Raw genomic sequence first — 22,562 nt, forward strand, 5'->3', positions numbered from 1 at the left:
TTGTAAAAATAAACCTTTTAACATAACAAAATAACCACACCAAGACTTCTGAAACCCTTTGGTCACATATCCTCGATGATATCTAACACTGTATTCCCTTTCATACTCGTCTAGTTGAAAACATCGGCTGGCGGCCATTTTCCTGATGTTTTGCTGAAAATCGTTCTGTCAGACGGTTTACGGCAGATAAATTTGTATAGACAAGGGGCATGAAATCTGTATAGACTTTCGCTTTAACGTTCATTCACAACTGAAATGAACGAACGTGACTACATAGATACTAGTGTTGACGAATCGAAACCAACCTTAGTTTCTAAAACGAAAGAAGGATCGTTCGATAAAAAGGTAATATACCGTGTTATGTTTATCATTTTGTGACTTTAATACAATTATGTATACATTCATACAACGTACATTTGAGTTGAACATGCTTGTATTTCTATAATAATTATTTATTCACTAATTCTTGTTAACCAGACAATCACTAAATCTCTGAAGAATGTAAAAAATTCTGGAAACAAAGTGATCCCTCGGAAGCATTAATCACAACAAAATAACATAAGAATTGCAGACTCGGTTTGATTGAGTCTGTACATGAGGGATAATGAATAAGTGCAACATCCCTCACGCCCCCTAGCACCGGCTTGAGCGGTACTCAATTCTCAACACTGTATAAAACTGAACAATTTTAAAAGGTTTGATTAACCTGAGTCGGCAAAACTATTCTAATATGACTCTTTTAGTATGTTCTTATACTACAAAAAGAAAATATATTGGGTGTAAAGTTGCAAAAAGGCGAAATGCAGAAGCTGTTATTTTTCATGTACGCCACCTGATAAAATCGATATACATGCATAGGACCGTAAGTAACAATAATGATGTATTTTGTTTTCTCTTCATGGTCATGATAAAATATCATCTTACAAACAGTCATTTAATATTTAACACTACGTTAATGTTTTTGATATCATTCATAACCAGCGAAGTGACGTCATCAGCACACAACGCATTCATAAAAACCATGAATTAATTCAAGCATACATATGATTCAATCTAATTAAAATCACATCCTAAATGCACTCAACTGCCCTTCGCAGAGTAACGGAGCGAAAACGGTGATCTGATTTTAAATGAGATTGACTTGGGTGAGAATCCAGTTAGGGTTTACACAATATAACATGAAGTCTGGTAAACATGAACATTTAAATTGTTGTACACTTCTTAAAATAACATTTGAAGAAAAAAATGAACGAGACTTAAATCGATGAATCGGCTCATCTCTTAATATGTTTATTATATAAGCGATAGTAAGATTTAAAGTTTGAACAATACATTGTAGATATGAAATGTGGTGGGTACAAACTGTTATTAAACTGGTAATCGTGATTATTATATGTAGTGTTATAGTGAATGAACGATGAATATACTGGTGTTTATAAAGGGAACATTATGTTATTTCTTTATTTATATATTAATTTATTTTTAGTTATTTTCATTGGAGTAACAATAATACAACGTAAATGGCATTAGACTATGTTGGTGTACAATTAGATTCTATATATGCACAATTTTGGCGTTAGGCTTCATTGCGATCTTTTCTATAAAATATACAAAATGTATAATTCTGATGAAAAATGATTATGGCCTGGATACAGTAAAATTACAGAAATATTGCCTTTGACTGAAAGTATTTTTTAACAGTTCGGCAACAGTGTTTTCTTAAGAAGCAGTTTTGTTTCTCATAAAAAGTGCTTGTGAACTACTATTTTAAAAATGACAGTCAAAAACTCAAAAGACTCATTTTAATAATATATGCGAGCATTATTCCCCATTTAACTGCATAAAATGCTTAAAATAACTACTTATGAACTGTTTCTTAACTACATCAATGCTTGTAAATCATCTGGTAGAGCATGAAGGAAAATGTAGTTTTAACCATGCACACAATTTTATAAATAAATGATATGAAACAATTGATTACAAAATTCTATTATCTTGGTCAACTCATAATAAAAGGCTGTCTGACTGCTACGTATATTTGTCTTTTAATATGATATGGAATATTATCATGACATTTTACGTTCTCTTTCAAGAATATTCTAGTAGTATGTTGGTAAATGGCTCGAAGCTTATGTTATTGTGTTACATAATGTATATAGATAAACAGATAGTTTCTTCTAACTTAAGTCACATGGTATTTTATTTTTGACCATACCCAAGTTGTAAGAAAATTAACATATTTCACCTGTTCAGGAACCCCTACCTATTCACACGACCAACCACAATAGGAGTGTTATTAACTGTAGAAATATTTTCAAATTTAGACCATGCCGAAGAAAAAGAAAACGCATTTATCAGAAAATAAACAGGCTACTCAGGTTCGGGTACATGAAGATTTAGAAGCGAACGAGAAAGACGACATTCCAGATGCAGAAACCGTGAGAAAAATGAAAGAAAAATTGATTAATGAAAAACCCGAGTTGAGACAGGTGTTTCAATATATGGACAAGATGTCTGAAGACAGATTGAAGCATGCACAAGACTCTTCTTTTGTTCTTAAAAATGAGAGAGGTAAAACTTATTAATTTACTCAAATATTGGGGGCGGGGGATTGCATGAATTTCATTTCGATATATGTATATAAATCGTCTCGAAACGTTACTAAAGAGTGACGTAAAACGCTTTTGACTACCTTTTATGCAGATATTTTTTCTTCAGAATACAGTTGTACAAAATCTTCAAATATCACTATTGTCGTTCGCGTAATTTCATAAATCGTTTAAATTTTACCATACTTTTCATGTAAAGCCTTAGTTTTTAATTACTTTTTAGCTCACCTGACCACGAAGTGGTCATGGTGAGGTATAGTGATGGGGCTATGTCCGGCGTCCGTCGTCGTGCGTCGTCAACAATTGGGTTGTTAACAGTCTAGCAGTCACAGTTTTGATCGGATCATCATCAAACTTTGTCAGAATGTTTGTCTCAATGAAATACAGATCGACTTCGAAGATGGGTTATCTCGGGTCAAAAACTAGGTCACAGGAGCTAAAAATAGAAAAAGCTTGTTAACACTCTAGAGGCTGCAGTTTTCATCCGAATATTCTGGAAATTTGTCAGGAAGGTTGTTTTGATGATATCTAGGTCAAGTTTGAAGATGGGTTATCTCCGGTTAAAAACTAGGTCACAGGAGCTAAAAATAGAAAAAGCTTGTTAACACTAACAATTGGGTTGTTAACAGTCTAGCAGTCACAGTTTTGATTGGATCATCATCAAACTTTGTCAGAATGTTTGTCTCAATGAAATACAGATCGACTTCGAAGATGGGTTATCTCGGGTCTAAAACTAGGTCACAGGAGCTAAAAATAGAAAAAGCTTGTTAACACTCTAGAGGCTGCAGTTTTTATCCAAATATTCTGGAAATTTGTCAGGAAGGTTGTTTTGATGATATCTAGGTCAAGTTCGAAGATGGGTCATCTCCGCTCAAAAACTAGGTCACAGGAGCTAAAAATAGAAAAAGCTTGTTAACACTCTAACAATTGGATTGTTAACAGTCTAGCAGTCACAGTTTTGATTGGATCATCATCAAACTTTGCAGTCTGTGCGAAAGTCCGTCGGTCCTCGGTCCTGGCCGAATAAAAATCATGCGGTCCGAGATAAATTTCCTTTCCGTCAGTCCTCATGTCCGAATAAAATTTCAAAAAGTTAAAAATATTAATGACCTGATTGATAACAAGTACCCTGTGATGCAAAGAATTTATTAAATAAGATATTGACCAACCTTAACTCTATTTTGTAGACATGTCAAATAGGAATACCAGTCAACTCTGTCTTCAAAAAGTTTCATCAACAACGGTAAATTTTGCCGTAAAATACAAATTTGAAAATTTTGTTATACGATGCCTGTTGAAATGGCCGATGAGTAACAATCTTAAAATAATGAAAAAATATTTAATTTAATATAATCAAAATCAACAACAGGTAGATTTGTGAATGTTTCTGCAGGAAACAGACACATTTTCAATTGTCACATATTTTCGCGATGCCGCTTTTTATAATTCAAAAATCGTAATCAAAAGGAAGATATGTTTTGTAAAAATGTGTGTCATAACACTTAAAATGTAGTTTAGGAATTAAAATTACTAAAGATATTGTTTACTTTAGTTGAAATGGAGGTATTTACCTGTATACATGTTTGTCACATACAATGAATATTTTCTTATGGGGGGGGGGGGGGGAGTGGAGTGAATCTGGAAGAAAAGAGCATAATGGTCTGATGATGAAGGGTTTTTGAAATTATATTTCAAATCTTTTCAATCACTTTTATGGTACAGTGTTGGGACATATTACCATTTTCCTGAATAAGCTTTTTCTCTGTTCAAACTCCAACTGACCCCAACCCCTTACTCTGCTCATATACATCATAATTGCAACTGCATAAGTGCAGCAAAGATGGCTTAACATATTCAAAGTGATCTGGAAGTCCTACATTTTTGTGCTTGGGAGTCCCAGAATTCCTACTTTGAAAATTCTAGTGAGAACCCTGCTTAAGTTATTTCATATGGTCAGCATCTTCTTGTGTTTCTATATGATGGTCACACTAATGATTGTCACACTTATTTTGAAGAAAGACGATCATTTTTACATTCAACTGAGTTATTATAAAATAATGCTTGAAATGTCTGGGCCGGAAAAATATCATCCGGGCCGGAAATAAACCTAAGGGTCTCGGTCCTTGTGGCCTGAAAAAAAAATTGACTTTCGTATAGACTGACTTTGTCAGAATGTTTGTCTCAATGAAATACAGATCGAGTTCGAAGATGGATTATCTCGGGTCATAAACTAGGTCACAGAAGCTAAAAATAGAAAAAGCTTGTTAACACTCTAGAGTCTGCAGTTTTTATCCAAATATTCTGGAAATTTGTCAGGAAGGTTGTTTTGATGGTATCTAGGTCAAGTTCGAAGATGGGTCATCTCCGGTCAAAAACTAGGTCACAGGAGCTAAAAATAGAAAAAGCTTGTTAACACTCTAGGGGCTGCAGTTTTCATCCAAATATTCTGGAAATTTGTCAGGAAGGTTGTTTAGATGATATCTAAGTTAAGTTCGAAGTTGGGTCATCTCCGGTCAAAAACTACGTCACAGGAGCTAAATATAGAAAAAGCTTGTTAACACTCTAGTGGCTTCAGTTTTCATCCAAACATTCTGGAAATTTGTCAGGAAGGTTGTTTTGATGATTTCTAGGTCAAGTTCGAAGATGGGTCATCTCAGGTCCTATGTCCAGTCAAAAACTAGGCCACAGGACCTAAAAATAGAAAAATATTTTTAACACTCTAGTGGCTGCAGTTTTGATCCAAATTTCCTGGAAATTGGCCAGGAAGGTTGTTTTGATGATTTCTAGGTCAAGTTTGAATATGGGTCGTGCACGTGTCCGGTCAAAAATTAGGTCACATTGCCCAAATATGGAAAAATCCTTATAACACACTAGAGGACACATGTTTGACTATGTTGTCATCAAACTTGGCCATGATTCTTGTTTAAGACATTGCTTGGATGCGGTTGTGTCAGGTAAGCGATCCAGGGCCATCATGGCCCTCTTGTTTTATTCAGGATTTGTTACACCGGAACTTCTATTACAATATCCGAACTCGCCTACAGCCAAGTATACAATGGAAGCACTGAACCATTACATGTATGCATTTAGCATATTATGGAGTTACTCTAAACCAAGAGTTCTTCTGCAGAGTGACTGTGATTTTTTACAACCTGGACTACACCACTTCATTGAGGGATACATGATTGCACAGTATATGCGCCAGCAGTTTCCTTTGCCCCCATCGTTCACAGATTGGGTAGAAGATTATCTAAAATTGAGACCAAATGATATTTTGGTGGAATATATTCATGTGAAAGCTATTGTCGGTTGGAAGACGCAAACGTTGTCTGACTATGAACACTGCAAGGAAACAATACGAGCACTTGAAATATTTGTTCATAAATTACAGCCATACGCTAAAAATCAGGACACAGCCAAACGAATCCTTATTGACTCGTATTACGTGTTGGGTGCGAGATATACAACAACAGACCAATATGAACGAGCCTTGGATGCATTTGAGAAATGTTATGCTTTAGATGAGACAAATATAGCCGCGATATACAGCGTTGCCTTTCACTACAAAAATAAAGATCCCGAAAAGGCCTTACAGTTTTGTAATAAATATCTGGATATGGCGCCAAAATGTGATGAAAAATTTCCGAACGTTCATTATGTAATGGGTTATATCTACGCATGTCATTTGAAAAATATTGAACTTGCGAAAAAGCACTATCATCTTGGAAAGAAAGCAGAAACATACAGATTGCCGTTTAACCCACCTACTGATTTTAATCCAAAATCTTTCCTTGAATCGATCATGCCTCTTGCAGCAACAAATAACGCAATGCTTCAGAAAACTTTGGAACATATGGATATGAAGAAATTAACACAATGATGATTTTAAATTTTCAAGCGATACGTGTATGTATTTCCAACAAATATAAGTGTGATTTATTATTGATATCTAGCATATATGATAGCTTCCTCGCGTGCCCTCTCACAGCGGTTAGGGAAAATTTAGCATATATGATAGCTTCCTCACGTGCCCTCTCACAGCGGTTCGGGGGCAATTAAGCATATATGATAGCTTTCCTCACGTGCCCACCCACAGCGGTTAGGGACAATTAAGCATATATGATAGTTTCCTCAAGTGCCCTCCCACAGCGGTTTCTGGGCAATTTAGCATATATGATTGCTTTCTCACGTGCCTACCCACAGCGGTTAGGGGCAATATTTCGTAACAAGACAAACATTAACTTCATCCTTGACAGGTTAAGAAAAAGTTTATATTGCAACAAAGAGTTCTACTACTCTGAAGAGTTCATACTACTTATTGTCATCGTTTAAAAAAAAACGTGGTGGGGGCATGGGGTGGGGAGGATAGGATGCTTCACTTCAAGGAAGTTATATTGTTAAGCTTATATTCAAGTTTTGCTTTATATACGTAAACAATAAAATAAATTGTATATAACAAGTGTTTTGCAATTACATGTCACAAAAACCTAAAGTATGGCATTGTCATCTAAATCATGTCACTTCAAGAGCATACTCTTTCATATTAAGAATAAACAAATCTAATTACCTTACATACGGTGGCATAAAAGTGACATTTGCAATTTTGTTTTTGTTTTTGATACTTAATTTTTTGTTTTTCGTACATTTTTGGTTCTTTTTTTGTTTTGCATACATATTTTTTTAGGTTTTGCATACATATTTTATTTTAGTTTTGAATACATATTATTTTTGTTCTGCATACATATTTTTTTATTAGTTTTGCAAACATATTTTATTTTAGTTTTCGTACATTTCTTGTACATATTTTTACATGACGCCATTTGCAAAGTAGAGGTTTGGATAGTTACGCCATTTGTAAAACACCATGCTATCTGTAAATTACAGTATTCCATTTGCAAACGCCATTTGCAAATACCAAGATTTTCATTTTTGGAGGCATAAAAAAAAGAACAAAAAAAACCAACAGTTTTTAGTATATATATATATTTATATAGTCCGCGGTCTCGATGTGGTTAACGTTTGACTTAAGGTGCATGAAAATCCTTCATGGGGTTTAGGAGATAAGTTGCGGGCATGAAACCCAAGTCACAATTCTTTGACCTGTATGTGTGACCCCGACCTTGAGCCGGCAAACCTGGCATATTAGTTCTGCACATTATCTGGATGTGCTAAACAATTGATCCAAGTTTCATAAAAATCCTTCAAAGCTGTAAGCATTTTTTCTAAACCAGTGGGATTATAAGGACCTATTTAGATCTTTTATTGTGCATTATTGTAATGCACCAGTCATTTTAACCACCTCCCTCGCCCCGGGGGAGTGCGGGTTAAAAAAATCGTTTTTTGACGTTGCGCTGTTCCGGGGCATAAGACAGGGATGTTATTATCTGAGTATCACCGCAGGGCGAATATTGTACCAGAGGTCGGCTTGGTTTAAAGTCAATGACCCCCCGGCCCCCGCTATTCTCAGGGTGTGGGGTTGATTGGTGCATATTAATGGAATAATAACTGATCACCAATCAACAGCCTTTTCCAAATAGACACTAATATAATAGTATATAATAATAATAAAAAACAATAATTATGTAAAATACATAATTATAATTTAAAAAGTGGACCGAAAAGGATCGGCCTTTCGGCCGAAACCAAACTTGCCCGGCCGAAAACGACTAGGCCGATTCCAAACTGTGCTACTATTGTAACCGTATTTTATTCTCAACTATGGGCTGTTATATATGAGATGTGAAGACAGTTTTGATTGGCTAAAATATGTACGAAAAACAAAAATAAAATATGTATGCAAAACTAAAAAAGAATATGTATGCAAAACTAACAAAAATTATGTTATCAAAACTAAAATAAAATATGTATGCAAAACTTAAAAAAAAAATGTAATCAAAACTAAAAAAAAATATGTTTGCAAAACTAAAAAAATATGTACGAAAAACAAAAAAAAGTAAAAATAAGTATCAAAAACTAGACAAAAAATAAATTTGCAAATGTCACTTTTATGCCATCGTACTTACGTCAATAAGATGACAACATGGAGTGGAGTGGTGCTAAATAAACTTAATTCAACTATAATTGAACTTGCATGTACTATATTAAATTATGCATTTAAAACGACAAAAAATGTGCAAAAACTACAAAAACAGAATAATCTATTATTGAAAATGTGAATATACTTAAGTAGAGATATTAGACATTCTTCATCATAATATGAATTAAAATTACCTTCAAATGAGTTATAATGGACTATGAAGTAATCTTGAATAAACGTTTTTAAGGATGAGCCTCAGGATCATAAAACTTTAAGGTTATCTCACCTCGAACTTGTGATTGTTTAATTTTCCAATATTAATCTATCTTGCGGAAAATACAATGATTGGCTATTTCAATGTTCGTATTCTATGAAGAAATAAAATAGTTTATCATCTGAAGAGTGTAACGGTTATAATCGTTATTGTCTTTAAGCAGACAGATTAGTTTAATAACTGATTTCTTGACATTAATAGTCCATAAACACGCTCTTTCTAAATTAATTTTATATGATTTTCCCGTAACTCGTCAATAATATTGCTGAAGATGTGATCAAATACAATTTGTCAAAGGAAGAGACACCAAACGTTAAAGGGAAACATCAATCGATTATATCTCGGAGTTTTTGTCTCATTACATGGATAGAGAAATTTGCTTGTCTCATTTACACAATTTCCATGGAAGATATAGGTGAGTACGTGATAAAATTTAGGTAAGATTCATAAATCTTTACACATAGTAAAATCTTAAACACTTTGTGTATTAAACAAAAAGGCGGAACTTAAATGTGAATACTGTTTTTTTTAAATTGTGATATTATGCGATTAAAACTGAAATGAAATGTTCTTACAATGGGATGTACAGTTAGTACGATAGAAAATTCTCACTATCCAAATACAGACAGGAATAATGACACTGCAACTCATATTCCTCAAATGTCGGATGAACAGACAAATGTAATACAAGACAACTGGCAAACATTGAAGCTTCATATAGCTAATATTGGAGTTAAAACTTATTCTAGGTATGTATATATAATTTCATAATTATAATAACCTTTAAATGACATATGCACCGTTGCATAAAATTAATTTCTGTTCTTGATATTATAACTATTTAAAAATCATCTACCTAAAGTAAAATGCCTGTCATCTAATAATAGAAATGTGCCGACATGAGTATACATACACCACATAAAAATAGGTAAAGGGGGATTTTAACAATGGTTCAAAATTGAATGAAAATATATGGAAATATATTTAATAGACTTTTGTTGAGCTGAGACTCATATTTCCACTACCTACGGCAGATGCCCTCAAGAGTTATATAGTAAATTACTATTAGTAATACTATATAGTATATTGTAAAATACTATTACTGTAAGAGCTTGTATCATATTGTCTGTAAATTATTTTATAAGGTCAAGCAAAGGTAATCTCTTAGTATGAGGTTATGAACGGAGAGATACATAATTAGATTTTACCTGTCTGAATCAATTTTCAGTATGTTTGAGAGTAGACCGGAGTTGATAAAGACATTTTCAAAATTTAAAGGAAAGGATCTATATACGTTGCAGGAATCAGGTTTGTTACAACAACATGCACTACGAGTGATGGCAACCATTGATAAATGTATCACATATATTAACCAGCCATCAAGCATGATACAAATACTTCGGGAAGTCGGGCATCTTCACACAGTATACAATGTAAAACCAGATGATATCCAGGTAAAATGACAAATTGAATTAAATACGATTAAATATATAATTATATATATAGCATGATTAGATTTAATTCTGCAAATTCCTGTTCTGACTTCATAATTAAGGCCATGTTGACGTAAGCGCTAAATAACTACTGTAATGCGCAAAGTATTTTCAAATTTCATGTACATTGTAAAATGACTCGTTATGTTCTCTGTCAATGTATTTAAAGCCCTATTTAAAGTGGTATAGTTTATATAACTGCAATATGACGGAACTTTCATAAACAATTTATTATTTTAATACCTTTTCTTGATCTCAGTTTTTTTTTATAAAAGTTATGTCAACATTTCAATGTGACGTCAAAATATGTGCCACTTTGATACATAATACAATTATTCACCGAACGATATTCAATCTATTCTATTTCTCATTTTTCAGAGCTGAAAACAAAATGTAAATTCGTTTCACTACTACATTATCACGTTATTTTATATCGTTTTATTAAACGTCATTCTACGTACCAGTAGAACGCGCTTAAGAATAGGTATTTATATTAACTTAGTATTTGTTTTACAAAGCATTTAATAAAGTCAATATTGTATCCCTCTGTCTTATTAAAACAAAGCACGTAAGTGTTCAAAACATTAGTTATAAATTAAAAATATATTTTTCAGATAATACTACCACATTTTCTGAGTGCAATGAAACCTTATATTGAGGGAAAATGGTCTGATGACTTGCAGGATACATGGATAAAATTTCTTACCATCGTGTTTTATCATATGAGGGAAGGTATGCAGGAAGAACTTAGCCCAGAAGAGGTTAAACAACAGAAGGACCACCAACAACATACAGCGGAAGAAAAATTAGACTAACTTCTTGAAGTGGATTAAAACAATATTCTAGTGGATGTGCATATAATTGATAAACATCATGAACTATTTGTACACGCTAATGCTTTCAGGTGATCAAATAAGGTGTAGCTAGGCGATTCTGACTATTTCATGTTGCAGAATCCTACTGTCTCCTCACCACTGGCACTCATCCAATATCAGTGTTAAAAGTGAACACATAAGATAAATCAGGAAAAATTATGTCCAAAAATAGTTTACAGGCGCCAGACCTATTTGTCCAACATATGTTTTGTGACTTAACCATGGTTAATTTTTTTTTGAAATTAAATTAAAACATTTATGTGTAGTTATAGATAGTTATTGAATGTCGCCAACTCATTTAAGCATGGTTGTTTGAATTTCCGTGTGTCAATAAATTATGATGTTCAAAACTGATAGAAAGCTTTCCATATGTTGGTAAATCGATTTTTAGCTTTTTTTGTTATTTTGTTTTTGTTTTGATCTTTTTTAATATCAGTTGATTGTTTTAATGCAGTTAAATTAACCTTTGTTATAATCCTCGTATTTCTTAACCAAGCTGAGATTTTTTCGAACAACATAAATATCTTAAGAATGTATTGCAATGATCAATCAATTTATCATTTCTTGACACCCCATCTGTCTTATAGAGGAGACAAATTGTTTGGAAAAAAGAGATACTGCCTGTGCATAATTGATTTTCAATATAAAGAAACAAGAAAAGTTTTAACTTGGGCTAGTTCTTTTTATTTGAAAGTCATGTTCTACACACATTCGTATTTTGGGACATGACAAACAATCATGTAGTATATGTTGTTTAATGTTAGTAGAGTTATTATGTAATATCTGATTTTAAGTGAATTTGATATATTAGTGATTTGTTTATGTTAAATACTTTTCTTTTCCAACAGCACTTAACGAATTTTTTTCTATATAAAAATTATGATTAATGTACCGGAGAAGTAAACTCACAAATAATTTTGCAAAGTATTTACAATTTTATTTATCAGCGACAGTTTACTTTCAAAGTACAGATTAACCATTTCATAATTTTCTCCGGGAGAAACTTTATGAATTCAAAGACACGAACCTAATTATTTCATACGTCTGGTCTTAAATCTTCTGAAATGTCACAAATACGAATGTCGGTCAAATACAGACTTAACAGAGACGTGATGAAAGCTTGGGAAAGGATTAGTAGACAAACTGACAATTATCTCTAAACTACCACCATCTATCTTCATCATCACCAAGACGAGGTACATTAAACTAAATGTTAATTAAACTAAATGTTAATATGAAATGCGGTAGTGACAATTTAAAAGGAATGCAGCAAAGATCAGAAAGTCAGTGTTTGATCTTAAATATCAATTGTTATTCTAGACTCCTTTTAAGAAGGAAAGCTCATCGGTCACGTTTCGTACTATTACTTTCCGCAGCATTTTATATGAATATCAGTGTTATGGTGAAAAGAGTTATTAATTAGATAACGGGATGCTTAATATGTTCAAAAATTGTCACCAATATTGTCGTAGTAATTTCATATGTATTAAATTCATTATGTTGCAGAAGTATTTTTTTTACATGCAATCTAATATTCAGTATATTGCAGTTTTAGTAAGAGTATTTTCTTAAAAATGGCTGTATTTTATCTAACTACGACTTGACAGTTTTACATCATTTGATTGAAAATAACTGGGTAATTTTAGCTGTTACATGCATTTGATATTAAAAGCTTAGAAGAAAACACGATAGTAGCTAGCAATGTATATAATCTAATTAAAATTTCCTTATTAATTGATAAAGCCATTATGACTGCATTCAAGTATAGATAGAAAGTCACCATAATGATATATTGCTGTAAGCATTTAGAATAATTTTGTTCGATACCAACACGGAGACGAAGAAATGAATTCTATAATTATCAGATAATCTGTAGAGAATCTTGTGTTAGGAAAAAATAATCAGATATCTGTTTAGGTGTGTATCAAATTAAGAAACCGCTCCCTATATCTTTTATTTCAACTCAAATCTGTTCCAATTTTAGGAAAGAGTAACAGAGTTTGTTTGTTTATCTATATTTATAATCTGTGAAAGTAATTGTCTAAAAACATGACACCATCCTATTCTTTCAAAAAACAAACAATACCAAAACAATAAAAAACCAACAACAAATAACCCGAAATACAAGCAAAGACAATAAAAACAACACAATTTTAGCTTTTGTAACTAAATTTATCCTGTTGAATATATTTACCTCTTAAAGCATATGGTTCAAATCCGATTTGGGAGAGAAAACTCGATATATCGATTGTGTTCCTTGAAGTAAATCTGGAGAGTACCTTGTCTCAATGTACTGTTTAAAATCTGTAAGCATAAGATATACCGACTATTTGTAAAGGCTCAAGCTATAAGATATGGTCATTTATCACATAAACCGCGGCGCAGGAGTGTAATAAAGCCATTTAATAAAAACGATATTACACTATAGTCTGTCCCATTAAAAATGGAAATGAACTTTTGCCTGGTATGAATTAACAAAACGACGTTGAATAAAAAATAAAACTTTTTTGTAAACTAAAAAAAAGTCACCCTCGAGATTTTTCAGGATTTTACTCTAAAGTGTCTACTTTTCTTGTGAAAGCAAATTTTGATTTCTCTATGGTAAATCTCTGTTGTTTATTTTCCGTAGCCATTGCCGAAGTACTCTTCATTTGAAGATGAACGGGAGAAAGCACGTGTCATGTTTCTAAAATATACATGAGGTTCTCGGGGTCGTTTCATGATTATTTTACAAAGCTTGATCTACAAGATGTTTAGTTGCAATGCATGATGGAAAACTTTAAAAAATGAAAAATAAGCAACAAGGACACCGAGTCACATGGAATAGATCTAGAAATTGCACTTACTTTTAAACTGAATAGAATCCCTATGAACATTATAAACGTCACGACAAATTCACATTCTGAAGATTCCTTCATTGCCGGTTTCTATCCAGTTCCGTAGATCCCAAGTTTTTTACTTCAAAAATCCTGAATGACATGACTCCTAGTCCTACACTTTTGATGATCCAGATTTTTTAAACTGGTAATCTGTTCTCATTATTAAAACATTTGTTCAATTTGTGGAGTTATCTGGGTTAGCAAATGAAATATGTAAATGAAACACATCATAATTCAGCATGTTCCAAATCCATAATTCAAGAACGGCCCATCAATTTTAGTTGTCAACATCACAATGCTTATGGATTCCTGACGAAAAAAACAACTTTATTACGTCAACAACAATTTACGAAATATATGACGTAACAAAAATGTCTCGCGCTTTTAATGGATGATTCCAGTTGCGGCATTGACAGAGGGTGGTTAGGCATATGTAACCTCAAAAAGATAATTTTAAGCGTTGAGATAAATTTATCTTGATGGCATTTAAAATAATTCTTGTATAGATCTACCCAGATTTTGAAACTTAACTGTAAAACGTATACCTTCAATTCATATATTAATAATATAAAACTTTTGATAACATTTAGATCTAAAAATGATTTTAATGACATGAATCTACAACAGTACAATACTTCTTCCATAATTACATATAACATTCGTTTTGATTTTATGTTTTTAAACTATTTTATATATTTCTCAGGAATAATTTCCCTACATATTATCTCGTTATTCAAGACTTCTGTAAATCTACAAAATATACAATACGCGGTATTTTTTCTCCCGCGAAAAATATGCTAGATCTATTGTTTTTTCACTGAATATTTTTTCAAATTTTAGGAAGGCTAAAATATTGAGAACTCACTCGGTGTTTCTCTTTGACTGGATCTACCCTTCATATTACAAAATAATTATATGTAACACTTTGAGTCTAAAAAAAAACACTTTATTGTCACTAGTCTTATTTGAACTTTACTCTTAATAATATCAAATCACTGCCGGTATTTCTTGACATTTTGTTTGAATTGTGAGACGGAAAGTTTATTCTGTATTTACAAACTTAAAGTGTATAGGCCTACGTTTGATTTGCTTAAACTAGAAAGCATGATAATAATTATTGGCTTAAACTAGAAAGCATGATATATTTATTCTTATAATTTACATTTCCTTGAACGCGAGTCTGTGTTCTCTCGTTAGCGAGGGAGTTAGTTAAAGTAGACACTGTGGTAACAAGCAAACCAATGCTGAACGTATAGTGAATCAGTTTTCCTTTCTTTTTATATTTTTTGAAAGATTTTGCATTGATAATGTAGTATTTGTTGGCGATTTCTTGTGAAAGTTGAAACCTACGGAAAGTTTTAGCGCATTCGTGACATCGCCCTCCCGAAATATGAAGGGTAACATATTTATGTATCCCATCGAACCTGGTCAATTTATTTATTTTTGAATAGACGTGATACACACTTATGGACAGAATTCAGACAACTACAGAATTATGTAAATTAAACATTAATTAGCGAAGAACCATTTTTTTATAGTCTTCTATAGCTAGTGTTTTCTCCCCCCTACGACGCGTTGTGGTATTCAAGATATGCGCATTGATTAAAAAGCTATCTAATCAAATCACTTCATTGCTCTTTTTCTCTTTTAAAAAATATAAAATACGACAGTATATCATTTGGTAATTAATTAAATCTTTGTGTGTTTTGAATTTATATAAAGCTTCTGATAATTTTCTCTTCAAATGATTTTGATTATTTTTTATAATGGTTTGCTAGTAAAATTGCCTTTTTGACACCAACTTTGTTGTCATTTTTCATTTTTAATGATAACATTTACTATTGATCAGTAAGTAAATAAGAATAATATTTTTTTATAATTACCGAGTACATTTCACGCTAATTGTGAGACGAACCCTAAATGACGTCTATATGGGCGCCGCCATTTTGAAATGGACGTCACGTCAGGTTACAACGTAAGTCAACGGGGAAAAAATATAATTTTTTAAACATTTTGACCATATTACTGAACTTTATGAAAAAAAATGAAAAACATGCCCTAGAGATATTGATGTCAGGGTTAACATGACATTAATTTAAATGATTTTTTACTATTATATTAAATAAAAAATGGAATGTTCAAATTTTGATGGGACAGCCTATAGTGTAATAACACTTTGACGTGACGTCAATTGCGCTATTATTAGAAACATAGCGATAAAGCGCGCTAATGTTAGCGTTACACTATAAACGCGTCATTGAAAAACTACTCATTTTAACAGTTAACCGTTCTTATTTTATATATGTGATAAAAAGAATATTATATTCGTGTAGATTCAATACTAAATTTATTGAACTCTTTGAATAAAAAAATATTATGCTCGCCAGAGGCTCGCATAATATGATTTTATTCAACTCGTTCAATAAATTTAGTATTAAACTACACTCATTCAATATCCTCTATTTATGGAACGCCGTGACTGTCTTATGCTGTCAATGTTTTTGCATCTTGTGAAATGATGATATTATTTTGTCATTTAAGCATATTAACATTTAAGCAATTTACCTCATATCTTGTCTAAAGATAATGCTGACTTGTTCAAACAGCATGTTAACTTGTCGAATAATCATTATGACATGTGCAGACAACATGTTAACTTATCAAAGTATCATGATGATTTGTGCAAACGACATGTTAACTTGTCAAAATATCATGATGACTTGTGTAAACAACGTGGTTAACTTGTTCAAAATTTCATTGATGACATTGCAAACAGCATGTTAACTTGTCGAATTATTGTGATGACATGCTCATAATACCTTAACAAGTTAACATGTTGTTTTGCACAAGTCATCACGATTTTTTGACAAATTAACATGTTGTCAGCACAAGTCATCATTTGATAATTTTGACAAGTTAACATGTCGTTTGCACAAGTCTCATCATGATATTTTGACAAGTTAACATGCCATTTGCACATGTTATCACGATACCTTGACAAGTTAACATGTTGTTTGCACATGTCATCATGAAAGTTTGACAAGTTAACATGATACTTGGACAACAAGTTAGCATGTTGTTTGCACATGTTATCACGATGATTTGACAAGTTATCATACTGTTTGCACATGTCATCATGAAATTTTGACAAGTTAGCATGGGCATTTGCACAAGTCATCATTATACTTGGGAAACAAGTTAACATGTCGTTTGCACAAGTCATCATGACATTTTGGCAAGTTAACATGCTGTTTTGCACATGTCATCATGGAATTTTTGACATGTTAGCATGGCAATGCACAAGTTATCATAATACTTTGACAAGTTAACAGTACGTTTTGACATGTCAGCATGATACAAGATAACATGTCTTTGCACAAGCTCATCACAATTCTTTGAACAAGTTCACATGTTGTCTTCACAAGTCATCATGGTTATTTGACATGTTAACATGCTGTTTGCACAAGTCATCATGATACTTTGGCAAGTTAACATGCTGTTTACACATGTCATCACGATAATTCGACAAGTTAACATGCTGTTTGCACATGTCATCACGATAATTTGACAAGTTAACATGTCGTTTGCACAAGTCATCATTATACTTTGACAGGTTAACATGGCTTTTGCACAAGTCATCATGACATTTTGACAAGTTAACATGCTGTTTGCACATGTCATCACAATAATTCGACAAGTTAACATGTCGTATGCACAAGTCATCATTACATTTTGACAAGTTACCATGTCATTTGCACAAGTCATCATTATACTTTGACAAGTTACCATGTCATTTGCACAAGTCATCACGATACTTTGACAAGATAGCATGTTGTCTGCACATGTCATCATAATAATTTGACAAGTTAGCATGCTGTTTGTACATGTAAGCATGTTCCTTTGACAAGACATGATGTAAACTGCACATGTTAACATGCTCATACGACAAAATAATATCATCGTTTCACAAGATAACAAAAACATTGATTACATAAGACAGTCACGGCGTTCCATAGTCATTAAACAAAAACTGATTTCGTTGATACAATAAACCATGCACATGCTTTTCATAGCCAGTGTTGATACCGTCTTATGAAATTACAAGTGGTTTGAAAAATTTGTAAACGCTAGAGGAATATTCCATTAATTGTACCTAAAAGTTTAATATTGTCTCATTCTTCTTATCTCCTTTAAAAGTTTTCTAGGTAGATACATGCCGTTATGATTTAGCTATTGCGATTAATGTATACCAATGATGCGAATATTGAACCTTGAAGCTTAATATTTACGCAATTCACGTTCCGACATGTAAGACATATAAAACACGAGTTGCACAAATAGAACAGAGATATGAAATTTTACACTATCAGTTATGTAAATACAAAAGGACTTTCGTCAGAATAGTCATCATATTCAATTATACAACACACAGATAACTACAATACAGAAATGTTGACCAACACTAACGAGATATATAGGTACATGTTTATATTTTGAATAAACACTTTCTTGAGGTAGATAGATTTTTGTAATTAACGATACACATAATAAAAAGTCATAAAACAATTAATTTCTTTCTTGTTTAAAATAAACAGCAGTTTTTGGTGAATATTCGCCAGCTATCAAATTGTAACCTTTTCCAGAGTTTTTTTTAATGGCGACGAAAAATAAAAAATAAACATGCTTGAGAAGGGTGAGACTAATTGTACAAATCATGTTTCTAAACCCTCGTATTAATGAACTCGCTGCATTTCTGTTCGATGAACCAACGCTGATTATTTTAGAAAGTATTCCTATGTTACACGATAGAAAGAACATGCCAACAGAAGGCAAACTTTATTTGGAAAAAAATATTTTTTTATATAAAAATACATATATCTTGTAGAGATATGTAAATTTATTTTCGTTCTTGAAAAGGCTCAAATAATCTGAGCTGGCAACTTTTTTTATAAAATTTATAGGCGTTCTGCAGGGATTTTATTTCTCTATTTACTCTTTGAATTATACATGTATACAAATAACATTTATCAGGGAGTATAGAATGAATGTATATTTTTGTGAGAAAACTTTAAATGCCTCTGTTTTCTCAACACTTGAACTCGTCCTTTACTGCTTTAATCATAATTATCTATGTGTTTTAGATGCATTTAAGGGACATATTGCCTCGTGTGCATTCTTGACCCCTACCTTAATTAAATCAAACGATTTTCCATAAACACTGACACTAGTCAAAGATGACTTTAACTGGCATAATTGCATGTGTACAATTTGTTTTCATATAAAGCTACATATGTTGATACGATTTGTTGACAACGAATTGTAAGTATGGTTGTTTTGAATGTCAATGTAAAATGATTTAGATTTCAAGACTTTCCTACTTATCACTTGTATGCCAAATCCAAATATATTTGTCGGGTTCAGAGTATATTATTCTTTACAAACACTCAGATTGTACAAATTAGTTATTTGGTGTAACCGTAATTTTTATTGAAATAACTCTATTTTCCAGAGTTAATCTCATTACATAAACATGTTTATCAAAATGATTATTCAATTTATGACTTTGTACCATTCGCCTTTGTCTAACAGTTGAGGAAAATGTGGAAATATTGGCATAATTTATTTTCTGTAAAATAATTTATTACAGTCACTGTTCTCTGGGGATATCTCTTTTTCTATACTCATTACAGCAGTTCTTAAGTGGTGTATAAAGGCGGCTGTAAAAATTTGTCCCGTACTTCGTTATATTTTTTTTCCTTCTGGGGATCATTATTTCCAATACTTTATTGTAAAGAAGATTGAATGCTACTTAAGCCTTGCTAGGGGATGAATGATATTGAATAAAGTATTATCTTTCGCAAGCAGGCTAAGTCAAACCGATTCGTTGTACACACATTTATATATTGTTCGCCAATTTGCCAATTACGTGAAAGGTAAAGAAAGTTTCATGCCTTGTTGCAAGAGTAAATGTATAATATACCAAATGATTTCTAATAGATCTTATAGACCCTCACTTCAAGCTGTAGCATCTCCGATTCATGTAACTTGTTGACATATTTGCCTTCGAATGTTGAAAACGTTCTGATCAATTCTATGTTGCTTTCAAACTACTATGCTATGCTTACTATATTAGTAGAAAAGGCCTATTACGCCAAACTGTTTGTTACGTTTGACATCGTCGCTATTGACGTCATGTGACATAATTTCCTGCTTATTGTTTATTATTTATGTATGTACCATGAAGAAGGCTATTCAGGCGAAACGTTGGTATATTAAAGGGAATTATACAATTTTCAGTTGACTATTTTTATTTTTTACTTTTTATTCTAATAGATCTGATATAGTAATGATTTGTTAAGGTATACTTGTATTTTCCGGTACTTCTTCATAGTTATTGATATATTTTTTGTCCATATAAATTTTGTAATTGTACCCGTGCAACAAACCACAATGCAAACTCTGTTCAATGCTATTTATTCCTAACACTTGAGAGAAATATAAGTATTTCATATTCAAGTTACCTTAAGTACTGAAGTACTACCAAGTACATTCATGAATGTTTATAATCAGCGGAAACTATCCAACTAGCTAACGGAACATCGGTTCTTCTCTGGTATTTGCTGGCGCTTGAATGAGTAGCACCGTTCCAGGGAAGCACCAATTTGATTATTACAGTGTCGTTGTGCCCTAAAATTAAGCAAAAATAAAAACTAACAGCAATACAACACCAAACGTATCCTTTTTATTACAAGGTTTGAGATACGGATTTTATAATTGTCTTTATATACAGTATAATCTTCTATAAATGACACCACTCTGCATGGATATTAGGCAATTACATATTTTGCATATTGAATGAAAGTTTGGAAACGGATTAATAGACAACAACATTTATTTCTTGATGTCATCATTCCGATTTCATCAACACCAAGATTAGAGTCATTTAACTTGGTATAGCTAAACGTTGATCTTAAGATGTAATTGGCTTCGTACCAAATTAACTTATGTCAGACGAATTTAGCATTGGCTGAGCTAAGAAAGTCAATGATTGTATTCTATAATTTTGTGAAAAAGAAAGTACAATTTGTCTCGATGTACTTCTTAGCACTTTTGTTATGAGGTAAATGTGTTGAAATGGATAACGAATGTCATTGTCTGACCCTAATTTATATGTCAACAATGATTGATGTTAAGTTTGTTTGTTTGTTTGTTTGTTTCATTTTACGCCTTCTCCCAACAGTATTTCAGTCATATAGGCGGGTAGTTTCCTAACCATCGTTCCTGGAGAGTTACACCAGTACTTGACTACCTTCCTCCGCGCTAAACTACCAAAGCATCTCCCGGGGATCGAACCCACGCCAGAGAGGTAACTGGATTAGAAGTCATCGACTCTAACCCCTCGACCACGGAGGCAGTTCAGAGAGGCATACGTTATAGAGGATATTTGTTTAGTTCAGTGTAAGATCGGAATATATTTCACCGAGTGAGCACCAAAAGGTATATTTCACGAGTGGCGCAGCCACGAGTGAAATATGAACTTTTGGTGTTCACAAGGTGAAATATATTTCGATCTTACACTAAACTAAACAAATTTTCATTTTATTACATGCAAAGAAACGTTTTAAAAAGACATTAAACCTAATACTGAATGAAAAGCGCGCCAAATAATAATACAACGTGACGTCATTTACGACGTCACGCCATTAGGTTGGTACCCAGTACTGTGCACGCTGGTATTTCACTGAAACAACGTAAGGGGCTATAATTTCAAAACGGTGAAATTATTAAAGTGGTAATTTCACTGTTTCAAACAGTGAAATTACCAGTTTTATATCACTGATATATAGAGGATATTTGTTTAGTTCGGTGTAAGATCGGAATATATTTCACCGAGTGAGCACCAAAAGGTATATTTCACGAGTGGCGCAGCCACGAGTGAAATATGAATTTTTGGTGTTCACAAGGTGAAATATATTTCGATCTTACACTAAACTAAACAAATTTTCTTTTTATTACATGCAAAGAAACGTTTTAAAAATACATAAAACCTAATACTGAATGAAAAGCGCGCCAAATAATAATACAACGTGACGTCATTTACAACGTCACGTCATTAAGTTGGTACCCAGTACTGTGCACGCTGGTATTTCACTGAAACAACATAAGGGGCTTAAATTCAAAACGGTGAAATTATCAAAGTGGTAATTTCACTGTTTCAAACAGTGAAATTACCAGTTTTTATATCACTGATATATTTCTATAAACCACCGAAAAGCATGTAATAAATTTCTATAAACCACCGAAAAGCATGTAATAAATTGTATTAATTTGACTTAAAAAGGTACAAGGCACGGATTTGTAGTTAACTGTATAAATGTACCCATGGACTATGCAA

At 32.5% G+C, this 22,562-nt stretch overlaps 2 protein-coding genes across 2 annotated transcripts; both read left to right on the plus strand.

Annotated features, from left to right (window-relative positions):
- Positions 1–241: 241 nt before the first annotated feature.
- Positions 242–6,891, plus strand: LOC132739725 (uncharacterized; the record flags this gene model as incomplete). Its single annotated transcript, XM_060727512.1, is given in 3 exon segments — positions 242–345; positions 2,325–2,571; positions 5,606–6,891. Coding segments are annotated over 3 exon segments (1,221 nt in total). The 3' UTR covers positions 6,490–6,891.
- Positions 6,892–9,000: 2,109 nt separating this feature from the next.
- On the plus strand, positions 9,001–11,308 carry LOC132739719 (uncharacterized). Its single transcript, XM_060727507.1, has 3 exons — positions 9,001–9,669; positions 10,149–10,374; positions 11,028–11,308. The coding sequence occupies exons 1-3, from the start codon at positions 9,497–9,499 to the stop codon at positions 11,226–11,228; spliced, it is 600 nt and encodes a 199-aa protein (XP_060583490.1). The 5' UTR covers positions 9,001–9,496; the 3' UTR covers positions 11,229–11,308.
- Positions 11,309–22,562: the final 11,254 nt, after the last annotated feature.

Source organism: Ruditapes philippinarum, unplaced genomic scaffold, assembly GCF_026571515.1.
Source record: "Ruditapes philippinarum isolate M1 unplaced genomic scaffold, ASM2657151v2 ctg781_1_1_1_1, whole genome shotgun sequence".
Taxonomy (NCBI): Eukaryota; Metazoa; Mollusca; class Bivalvia; order Venerida; family Veneridae; genus Ruditapes; species Ruditapes philippinarum.

Bases quoted from the DNA above. Each gene is read 5' to 3' on its own strand.
- LOC132739719 (XM_060727507.1), top strand. From the start codon at position 9,497: ATGGGATGTACAGTTAGTACGATAGAAAATTCTCACTATCCAAATACA. The intron at 9,670-10,148 runs GTATGTATATAT...ATCAATTTTCAG, and splicing joins GGAGTTAAAACTTATTCTAG to TATGTTTGAGAGTAGACCGG. The intron at 10,375-11,027 runs GTAAAATGACAA...TATATTTTTCAG, and splicing joins TAAAACCAGATGATATCCAG to ATAATACTACCACATTTTCT.